We start from the raw sequence: 10,464 nt of genomic DNA, 5'->3' as shown, positions 1-10,464 counted from the left end.
GTGTATTGTGTCAGTTACAGGTATCAGTATCTGAACATCATCAGCATAGATAAAGTGCGGAAAGCCTAGTTTGGATAGTAGATAGCAAAGGGGGAGGAGGTAAATATTAAAGAGTGTAGAGGAAAGGGATGAGCCTTGGGGTACTCCTTGTCCAAGGACTAGGGGTTTGGAAATGGCGTTCCCAATTTGCACGCTAAATTGTCTGTCAGTGAGGTAGGATTGGAACCATTGAAAGGCAGAGTCTGAGATGCCAATGTCAGTGAGTCGCTGCAAGAGTATGTGATGGTTGACAGTGACGAACGCGGCGGATATATCAAGAAGGATTAGGATGTGCGAGAGGCCTTTATCCAGGCTTTTACGGATGTAGTCGGAGAGAGATAAAAGCAAGGTCTCAGTACTGTGGTGTTTGCGAAAGCCGTATTGTGCAGAAGTGAGTATATTGTGTTCGTCCATGTAATCTGAAAGTTGTCTGTTGATTGTTTTCTCTAGGATCTTTGTTATAAGTGGCAGGTTTGAAATAGGGCGGAAATTGGCAAGCTCAGAGGGGTCCAGGGAGGGTTTCTTTAAGATGGGTTTTATAATGGCATGTTTGAGGCTTTTGGGTATGCTGCCAAGAACAATGGACCGGTTGATGATGTTCGAGATCGGTTTAGCAATGCACCCAGGGATAGAGAGGAGGTTCTTAGTGGGGATGGTGTCCGAGGGGTGTGTAGAGGGTCTGATGTTTTTTAAGATGGAAGCAATCTCTAGTGATGAGGTGGTTTCAAATGCGGAGAGTTTAGCGGTGTATTGGCATTGTAGGGTGTCAGTGGGTGCGTGTGAGGATGGGAATCGTGCCATGATGTTGTCTATTTTTTTGTGGAAGAAAGAGGCTAGGTGTTCACATTTGGACTGCTCATCAAAGTCAAAAGTGGGTGTGGAGGGGGGTTTTGTGAGGTTGCTTAATAATTGGAATAGGGCTCGAGAATTGAATTGTAGGTGATGGATTCATTGGGAGTAATAATCTCTTTTGTTTTTATCAATTGCTGTTTGGTAAGTGTGGAGATAAGTTTTAAACTTGTTCAACTGAGCAGGAGAGGAGTCTTTGCGCCAATTTCTTTCTAACTTTCTCAGAGTGTGTTTCATATTTCTTAATTCAGGAGTATACCAGGGTTGTTTGTGTTTATTGGAAGTACTGATATTGCGCATTTGTAAAGGGCAAATCTTATTGGCAATATTGCTTGTGATGTGATTCCAGGATGCAAGGGCCGTGTCTGCATCTGTTAGGTCGAGGGTGTTGATGTCTGAGGTAATGGCAGCTATGAGATCATCTTGTTTGCAATTGTGTCTAAAGTGTATGGTTTTTTTGGTTTGAGTGGGAGTGGTGGTGTTGATCACTACAGGTTGCATCAATGTGATAGTGGTCAGACCATGGGATAGGTGTGCATGAGGGGGGGTTAGTGTGAATGTGGGAGTTGGTGAATATGAGGTCGAGCGTGTGGCCTGCTTTGTGGGTGGGGTGGGAGATGACTTGGGTGAAGCCGAGAGCGTCAAGAGCAGAGAGAAGTGCGTCACAGGAAGATGAGGGGGGGGGGGGGCGTCAACGTGGAGGTTGAAATCGCCAAGGATGATTGCAGGGACATGCATGTTTATGTTTTTGGAAATGTATTCAATCAGAAGGGAGGGGTTATTTTCAAGGAGGCCGGGTGGGGCGTAAACTAGACAGATCTGGAGGTTGGTTGTATGAAAGCAGCTGACTTCAAGTCTAGGAGGGGAAGGAATAGGTTTCCTGATAAGTTTAAAGGCCCTTTTGGATGCCAGGAGTAGGCTACCGCCTCTTTTTTTAGGTCTGGGAATGGAGAAGATGTCATAATTTTCTACTGGGAGTTGGTTAAGAAGAATGGTGTCTGTTTCCTTTAGCCAAGTTTTGGTGATGCTTAGAATGTCAGGGCTGTCGTCTAGGAGTATGTCATTGATGAGTGCAGTCTTTTTGATGATGGATTGTGCGTTTATAAGGAGAATTGTGAAGGTCGTGAGGCCAAGGATTTGTGTGAATGGGGTGGTCATAATGGGGAGGAGGTTTCTATGGCATTCAGCAGGTTTTGCGGGGGGAAGAGGTCGCAGTGTGAGGGGGTAGTGTTTGACTGTGGGAATGGGGTGAGAGCGCATGGCTGGTCAAGAGAGCAAAGGGTGGGGCATGTGGGGGGAAATTGAGGAAGAGAATATAAGGGTACGGATTAAGGAGACTTGGATTATATGGGGAAGAGGAAAGGGGCTGGAGGTAGAGAAGGGCGAAGGGGTCTGAGGAGGGTAGGAGCGGGAGGATCGGGATGGGAGCACAAAGGGGTGCACTAAGGGGCAGGCTCCTTAGTCACGCTCCTTCTGCGCGAGACGCCCGGCGCAAGACGCCGAAGGTCTGGGGAGAAGTAAGTAAGTCCTGGAGCATGGGTGGTGCCGTCGTCTGTGGGTGGTCCGGCGGTCGTCGAAGGCGGCGCTGGGCCAATCGGGAGCCGGGTAGGCACAGGCCGCAGCCTCGCCTCGAGTTGAAGTTCTGCCCGGACCCATGTTCTTATGTTCATATAGTCTTATGTCCTTATATCAAGTAGTGATATAAGGACATAAGGTTATTTATATGTGTTATTTATAACCTAGTGTTATAAGGACATAAGGTTATTTACACTTTCGAATGATAGAAGGACCAGGGGGCATTCCATGAAGTTAGCAAGTAGCACATTTAAGACTAATCGGAGAAAATTCTTTTTCACTCAATGCACAATAAAGCTCTGGAATTTTTTGCCAGAGGATGTGGTCAGTGCAGTTAGTGTAGCTGGGTTCAAAAAAGGTTTGGATAAGTTCTTGGAGGAGAAGTCCATTAACTGCTATTAATCAAGTTTACTTAGGGAATAGCCACTGCTATTAATTGCATCAGTAGCATGGGATCTTCTTAGTGTTTGGGTAATTGCCAGGTTCTTGTGGCCTGGTTTTGGCCTCTGTTGGAAACAGGATGCTGGGCTTGATGGACCCTTGGTCTGACCCAGTATAGCAAGTCTTATGTTCATATATTCTTATGTCCTTATATCAAAAACCCCACCTAGAGGAGCCTGTGGAGGAGGGAGCTCCCAACTCCTGCAGGCCGGGCAGCTGGGTAGCCTTAGAGCCAGATTTGCAGTGCTTTGCCTTGATCTTCTGCACCCAAATAATGCAGCTTTGTGGGACCCAGAGCTCCCCACAAGCCCACACGTTCTTTGGATCAATCCTCATGTTGGCCCCATAAAATTGCCATGTCCTGCAAAGAGTCTGGGTCTTTCTCCAGGCACAGCACAGGTCACTACTGCCCACTCCCATAAAAGAGATGACAGCCTCCAGGCCAGCTTGGGAGTCCCCAACCCGTAGAGCTGATGTCTCATGAAAGGGGCGCTGGAAACTTTTTGTCGCTTGGTTTAGCAAAGTTATTTCTGATGATCTCTAAATGCCTGAAGTCCACCTGACACCTCCTTCACTCTTGGTCTGAGGCTTTCACACCCAGACAGACCTGGGTTTAAAACTGAGGCCTTAGAGGGAGGACGATGACATGATCAGTACCAGACAGCAGGACAGATGTAACCACAGGTTCCTCCCCTGCTGATCACTTCCTGAGATTGTTTGAGCTGTACATCTGTCAGCAGGCAGCCCACCCTCCACCTTCCCTTCCTGTGTGCATCCAGCTCAGACATTCACAGCAGATCCCTCTCTGCCTGGAGGGGCTACGAACAGCACAGGTATCGGAGGAGAGCCAGGTGAGTCCCGACATGGTTTTCTCTGCTTTTCTATTCTTCTCCTCTGTGTTATCAGGGGCATTGCTGCTAAGATTACTGTGGGAGCAGGGATCACAGTTCCTGGAGGAGCTACCCCTTTTCCCAGATGGTGATCGCGTCGGGATCGGTTTTGCATCCAAAGAGTGCATCCAATCACGAGTTAACCTGTGACATTCCCATTCCTCTTTGCTTTAATAAGTTTCAACAACCAGCACTAGGTGCTTCTCACACTTTCAAAGGACCACAATTGCTTTTTTTGTTTGTTTGTTTTTATATGATATCCTTATTCATTGTAAGAATGCAAACATATAGAACATTACCTACATCCTGGGGACATTCAGAGGAGCTGAGAAACACCACAATTGGTTTTAAACATCTTTCACCTATTGGTATTTTGCAGACTTTCCCCAAATGAGTAAAATTATAAGTCACTTACTAGAGTTTCAGCTTTCCTTCTGAGCTCTTTTCCGTGTCAGTGTCTAATACTCAATACTCAATAATTCTCAATGCTTCAAAAACTGAATTCCTGCTTATATCCCCTGAAAATAACACCCTCCAGCTAATCTTCAAACCTCCCACGTTAGAGACCTAGAAGCTATCATTGGCACCCGTCTAAACCTAAAACCATTCATCAACCAAACTACCAAAGATTGTTTTCACAAATTACATGTCCTAAAAAGAATAAAGCCACTCTTCTACCCTCAGGACTTCAGAACAATTTTACAAGCAATAATCTTCTCCAAGATTGATTATTGCAACTCTACTTTATTAGGTCTCCCTGCGAAACCCATACCAAACCGCTACAGATGGTTCAGAATACAGCAGCCAGAATTCTGACTAACTCCAGGAGAATTGACCACATCACCCCTATTCTCAAAGACCTACATTGGTTGCCAATCCACTGCAGAATCATGTACAAATCCATCACCACCATTTACAAAGTCATCCATCACCACGCTCCTCTAAACTTACAAATTCCATTCAAAAAACACACTTCCGCCAGACCCATTAGAGAGTCTTATAAAGAATCACTCCATGTTCCACACGCCAAAACCTTTCAACATAAATCCTTGAAAGACAGAGCATTCTCAACAGCAGGACCACCACTATGGAACTCCATACCTTCCGACCTGCGACAGGAACCGTGCCTACCGACCTTCAGGAAAAGGCTGAAAACATGGCTTTTTTAAAAAGCTTATCCTGACCTCAACTGATCCTTACCACTCAGCCAGTTACCATCAGACATTACAATCTCTGTGTTAATATCCTCCATTCGGACCTCAACTGATCCTTACCACCCAGCCAGTTACCATCAGACTTTACAATCACTGTGTCAACATCTTCCTTCACCACACCAACTCCACTTCACTGTAAAGTGTTTTGCAACAATCTAAATAATTTGCTCTTAGTTAATCTTCTTCTTTACTTTCTTCTGCTCCCAAGTTGTACGCCTCCCTGTTTTATTGTAACTGCAATTTTCTTACCATGCACTTGTTAGAATTTTTTAGTTATATGTATATATCACACCCTGTTAAATGTAAACCGACATGATGTGACTCTAGTCATGAATGCCAGTATAATAAAAACACTAAATAAATAAATAAATAAATAAATAATACTGGTTGGTGTAAGTGGGTGAGCTCACGCTGTCACGACCTCCACAGTGTCTCTCAGGCTCAGGCAGTCTCCTGCAGTGCTTCTGGATGAGCAAAAATACACAATAAGCAACCAGATGTCCAATCTGTAAAAATGTATTGTGTAGAGATCAGTATGCAAATTTATTTATTTATTTTATTTATTTATTTATTTATTTTCTTTTATATACTTTCAATAGGGCTGCATCAGGGGTATTTGCATGTATGAATATTATATCTTCATCAAAATGTGAGCTATAAATGGTACTATATGTCGCCAGTCTAACAAAGATCATGCCACAACCTGGCACAATATTCAGCAACAATTTTACCAAATGTCACACTCCGGATCTCAGTAGTTCATAGTCGCTGTAGTTTGGTAAAATTGTTGCTGAACCAATTGCTCCATAAAACTGTCATTTATTCCATCCAGGAACGTTATCTCTCTAGCATGTACCGATGATACGTTTACACAGTCAGTATTGGGGTAATTGAAGTCTCCCATTATTACCGCACTATCAATTTGGTTAGCTTCCCTAATTTCTCTTAGCATTTCACTGTCAGTCTCACCATCTTGACCAGGTGAACGGTAGTATACCCCTATCACTATAGTCTTCCCCGACACACAAACAGTCTAACTTCAGTTAGTCAGCCAGAGTGACTCACTGCTCTCTTGATTAACAAATGTTGGTACCTAATCAAACCCAATCACACTACCTCAGCACCTTTCCAAGGTGAGTAACTGAGCTGAACTTTTCAACCTTTTTACTTAGGCATACACTGCTCCTAGCTTATTTCTAGCTTCTGGCTACTTTTTTTTTTTTTTTGGGAGGGGGGGGGGTGTTTTTAATATACAAACACTCTAACTTCTGCATACTCGCTGTCTTACTATTAAAAGCACAAACACTCAATAATATTCCCAAATAGTTAACTTTGCCCCAATACTTTTAATAAAGAAAATTTCCCAAGCAAAAACTTACTGATTCCTTTCAGCCACCAGCAAGGTGATCCTCTCCTCTCAGTGCTCCCACTTGATATTTAAATTTTGTACAATTGGTTTGGGTGATTTGTTGAAATTTGTAAAGAAATTAACAAATATTTGTAAATAAATAAATAATAGAAATAGAAGAAACAGACACACAAGAAGGGTCAGTGCATGTGTCAGTGACAACAGAGTCCTGCAGGGAGAGATTGCACTACGCAGACCTGGCCCTTGCTCAGACTGTGCTCCTGGGCACTGTTAAGGAGACCTCTGTCATCTAACTTTACTACTAGCAATTACTTTTTGTTGTTGTTGGTTTTTTTTAATTCTGCAAACTGTTCCCCTTTGCAGCCAGGAGCTTTCTTTTAAGTAACACAGGAGAAATCTGTAGTCGATAACTTGTAGGCAGAAGAGTGCTCTCCAGGAAAACGCAATTGCAGTAGCCATGGCTGTGAGGAGATGACCACACAGTCCCCTGATGCAACAGAGTTCACAGCTAGGAAAGTAATAATCCCATTATCCAATCCTCCTGTGACCCTGTCACCAGGGTTTCTATTAAATCAGAGTCAACATTAGAATAAAACGCTCAGTCAGTCAGAAGCGGTGTTGGAAGCTTCTTGCTGTGAAAATATTGTACGAGCGGTAAGACTTGCAGCAGCTGATGGTCTCTCTCTGCGCACCCCTCTTTCTCTCTCTTCCTCCATAGACCAAGAAGATGAGGAAGACTCTGCTGAACGTCGGCCCCCTGCTCTCCCTCCTTTTCCTGCTGCCGCTCCTGTTCCCTCCGTCCTCCCCCCAGAACTACGATAAGTTCAAAAAGAAACACATCGATGCCTCGGGGAGGTCCATTAATAGAAATTACTGCACCGAAATCATCCGGAGACGGGAGATCAAGGGTCAACGTGGCAAGTGCAAGGTACACAACACCTTCATCCGTGTGTCTGAGGATGAGATCCTGAGGGAATGCCATGGAAGACAAGACAACATCAACATCACCAGCGAACGCCCGTATAATCTCATCGACTGCCGTCACTCCAGCAAGCGCCGAGAGCGGTGGCCCAACTGCACCTACAACACCACCCAGAACCTGAAGCACAGGATCTGCATCACATGCGAGGAGAACGAGCCTGTTCATTTCCAACGTTTCTGCGAGGAAGATCCCCGCCTAATGTTAGGGTGTAAAAGGTTTGCTCCTGATACCATGAATAGGAAGTGTTGCCTTTCATAGGTTAACTTGTTACCTTTTACGTGCAGTTTTACTGTGGAAGGTTTGTTACATTTTAATTGTAACTTACTCGTGGCTTTCTAAGGCTGCGCACACCTATCACGCATTACAATAACCCTGATGCCTTAGTACTACACATAAATATAATTTACATGTTGTGATCATTTTATCTCAGAAGGCTGAGTTTCCATATTTCCTTTTGCTGTAATATCTGTTATTATAAATGCATAATTCTTAACTGTGTGCAATAAGGGGCTCAGCGTGTCCAAACCAGAGCTCATCACATATAAATGCCATGTCCATAAGGTTATTAGCTTGTACTCCCAATGCAATAAATAAATGCGCACCCCATGCTCACTTTTTAATGCTCAAAAATTAACACCAGCCCCAGAGCTGTCATTGTGCTGAGGCCCCCCAAGCCCTGAACAGAAAGCAGAAAATTCTGCTTTTCTGTGGTTCCTGCGACTTAACATCCTGGCAGTACTAAGTAGGAGGAACCACAGAAAGCAGCAACAACAACAAAAAAGTCTTGCTGGTGATCAGGTCAGGAAAATGGACCCTCAATTCACCAGCAGGCGCACACCGTGTCTCCTGGGCACCCGATGGCATGGACGTGCTGGGTTCACATAATTTATCCCTAGTGCATCCTTTTTAGCTCAGCGGTTCATTTGCCTATCGCATCAGGCACCCAAGAGAGGTGCATGAGCGCATGGTAAAAAAGCGGGCACCCAGTTTGGATGCAGGTTTTTTATGCGCACTTCATTGCATTGGCCTGATTGAGCGCCCGTTGCAATTGTGGAGTGCCTGATGCAATATTCTCCTCTGAGTGCTACAGAAGCACAATTCCTCCTTTGTGTGCCCTTTTTTTGCACTGTCCCGATTTCCATCTCATTTAAATACTGCATCGGGCACCCAGGGAATGTGGCTGTGCCCGTTTTGAGTGCGCATCTTACTGCGTTGGCCCCTCTGTCTGTCTCTCTTCTCACACAGTGAGAAGATGAGGGGTTTTCTGCTCAGCCCCCTGGCCTCCCTCCTCCTCCTCTTCCTGCTGACCCTCATCTCCCCGGCCACCTCTCAGAACTACCGTGAGTTCAAGAGGAAACACCTGGACAGCAGGACTACAGCACAGTGGTGGGACGGCAACTACTGCAGCGCACTCATAAAAGAGAGAAATATCCGAGGGCCTTGGGGGAGATGCAAGCCAGTCAACGTTTTCATCCATGGGAAGGAGCAGGCCATGCAGATTCTGTGCCCGTCCAGGGAGAACAAGACGCGTATCAGCAGGGAATCCTATCCCCTCACCAAATGCCAGCACCAGGCAGAGTGGCCAAGGTCACACTTCCACTGCAACTACCGGGCAAAAAGCGGCGTGAGGAAGATCAAAATCCAGTGCACAGCTGGCCGGCCCGTGCATTTTATCCAAGACATGGAGGGCTGGTAGCACCTGCGCTTCTCCCCTTCCAGCTTCCGATCCATGGACATCTGCGCTCTGATTCAGTCAAGGAGCTGGACATCTCTCCCTTTCCCCACCCTATCCACCTGCTTGTCCCTGACACGGTCATCCCCCTCTGACCCCCCACAGCTCTGGCTCCCTGCTCTCTGCTTCCTTGTTTTATTTCAATCTCTTACAAATGGTAAAGAAGTCAAATTATTGTACGATCTGTACAAGATTCCCGGGAATCAAACCCAGCGATGCTTTAACGCTTTCTCTTGGGTTTCTCCACGAGCTCTTATCTATCCTCTTCTCAAATTCTTTGTTTTTTCAATTTTCTTTTCTAGAACTTTCTTTAATAAAATGTAACATAATTATCTTTCTGAGCTTCCTCCACAGACACCAAAGTACATAAAACCTGAAGCCTGATATTTGACTCTTCTGTTTCTGATTGGAAACTCCTCTTTCTGCACTTGGGAAATAATTTGTTTAATAAAGCATGAGCAGCTCCTCAGAAGGTGCTGGCAGCTTTCCGAGTTCTTTGCTGATCTTCTCCTTACTGGGAAGATGGTGCAGGAACCCGCAGCCTACGGTCCCCAGTGTGAGAGAGGAGTGGCCCTGCCTTCTCTTGGGTCCCCCATGTGAGTGGGGAGTGTCCAGCACTCCCTTTGGGTCTCCAGTGTGTGTGTGAAGCATGGCGCAGTGTGAATGAGGAGTGGCCCAGAGTGCCCTGGTGTCCCCAGTGTGAGAGGGGAGTGGTCCTACCTTCTCTTGGGTCCCCCATGTGAGTGGGGAGTGTCCAGCACTCCCTTTGGGTCTCCAGTGTGTGTGTGTGAAGCATGGCGCAGTGTGAATGAGGAGTGGCCCAGAGTGCCCTGGTGTCCCCAGTGAGAGTGAGGAGTGTCTTGTCCTCCCCTGGGCTCCCTGGAGTGAATCAGGCTTGGTCCGACTTTCCCGTGGGATCCTGGTGTGAGTGAGGAGTGTCCGGGACTTGCGCTCCTGCCTTTCGTAGGAAACCAACAGGGAAATCAGAGCTAGGGCTCCAGAAATGCAATGTAATAAGTAAAGGTCCTGGCAGAAACCCAGCTTCCTCCTGCTCCTCTGCACTTCCAGTTCAATGGGAAACAGCCTCAGCCCAGCCACATTGACAGTCACAGGTCACAGGGCAGGGGCCACAGACCCTGACTCTCTGAAGAAGCTGCTCAGCATGGATCCCTGAATCTGGCCAGGAGGTGTCGCTAGTGCACAACAGCTCACACTCCTCCACCCCTCTGCAGCATCCCCAGCCCAGGAACAGAATAGCAGAAACTGGATCTTTCAGTGCAAATATAAAAAGGGAGTAGGACCAGGACTGGATCACTTTGGCCGCTAGAAATGGAGCCAGTTGGCCACCCTGTGTGTATGAGGCTGAGGGAAAC

General features: G+C 46.1%; 2 protein-coding genes across 2 annotated transcripts; both read left to right on the top strand.

Moving 5' to 3' along the window:
* The first annotated feature begins 3,664 nt into the window (after positions 1 to 3,664).
* On the top strand, positions 3,665 to 8,599 carry LOC115078850 (ribonuclease pancreatic-like). The gene is made up of 2 exons (XM_029581902.1): positions 3,665 to 3,755; positions 7,096 to 8,599. Exon 2 carries the CDS (start codon positions 7,105 to 7,107, stop codon positions 7,615 to 7,617), a length of 513 nt encoding a protein of 170 aa, XP_029437762.1. The 5' UTR covers positions 3,665 to 3,755; positions 7,096 to 7,104; the 3' UTR covers positions 7,618 to 8,599.
* Positions 8,600 to 8,611: 12 nt separating this feature from the next.
* On the top strand, positions 8,612 to 9,055 carry LOC115078565 (angiogenin-like). Its single transcript, XM_029581493.1, has one exon. It carries the CDS (start codon positions 8,612 to 8,614, stop codon positions 9,053 to 9,055), a length of 444 nt encoding a protein of 147 aa, XP_029437353.1.
* Positions 9,056 to 10,464: the final 1,409 nt, after the last annotated feature.

The sequence above is a fragment of the Rhinatrema bivittatum genome, chromosome 16 (assembly GCF_901001135.1).
Source record: "Rhinatrema bivittatum chromosome 16, aRhiBiv1.1, whole genome shotgun sequence".
Classification (NCBI taxonomy): Eukaryota; Metazoa; Chordata; class Amphibia; order Gymnophiona; family Rhinatrematidae; genus Rhinatrema; species Rhinatrema bivittatum.
The sequence above is the reverse complement of the archived record's forward strand: the minus strand, read 5'-3'. Positions and strand labels throughout refer to the sequence as shown.

Excerpts from the sequence above, each read along its gene's own strand:
- LOC115078850 (XM_029581902.1), top strand. The coding sequence starts at position 7,105 with ATGAGGAAGACTCTGCTGAACGTCGGCCCCCTGCTCTCCCTCCTTTTC.
- LOC115078565 (XM_029581493.1), top strand. The coding sequence starts at position 8,612 with ATGAGGGGTTTTCTGCTCAGCCCCCTGGCCTCCCTCCTCCTCCTCTTC.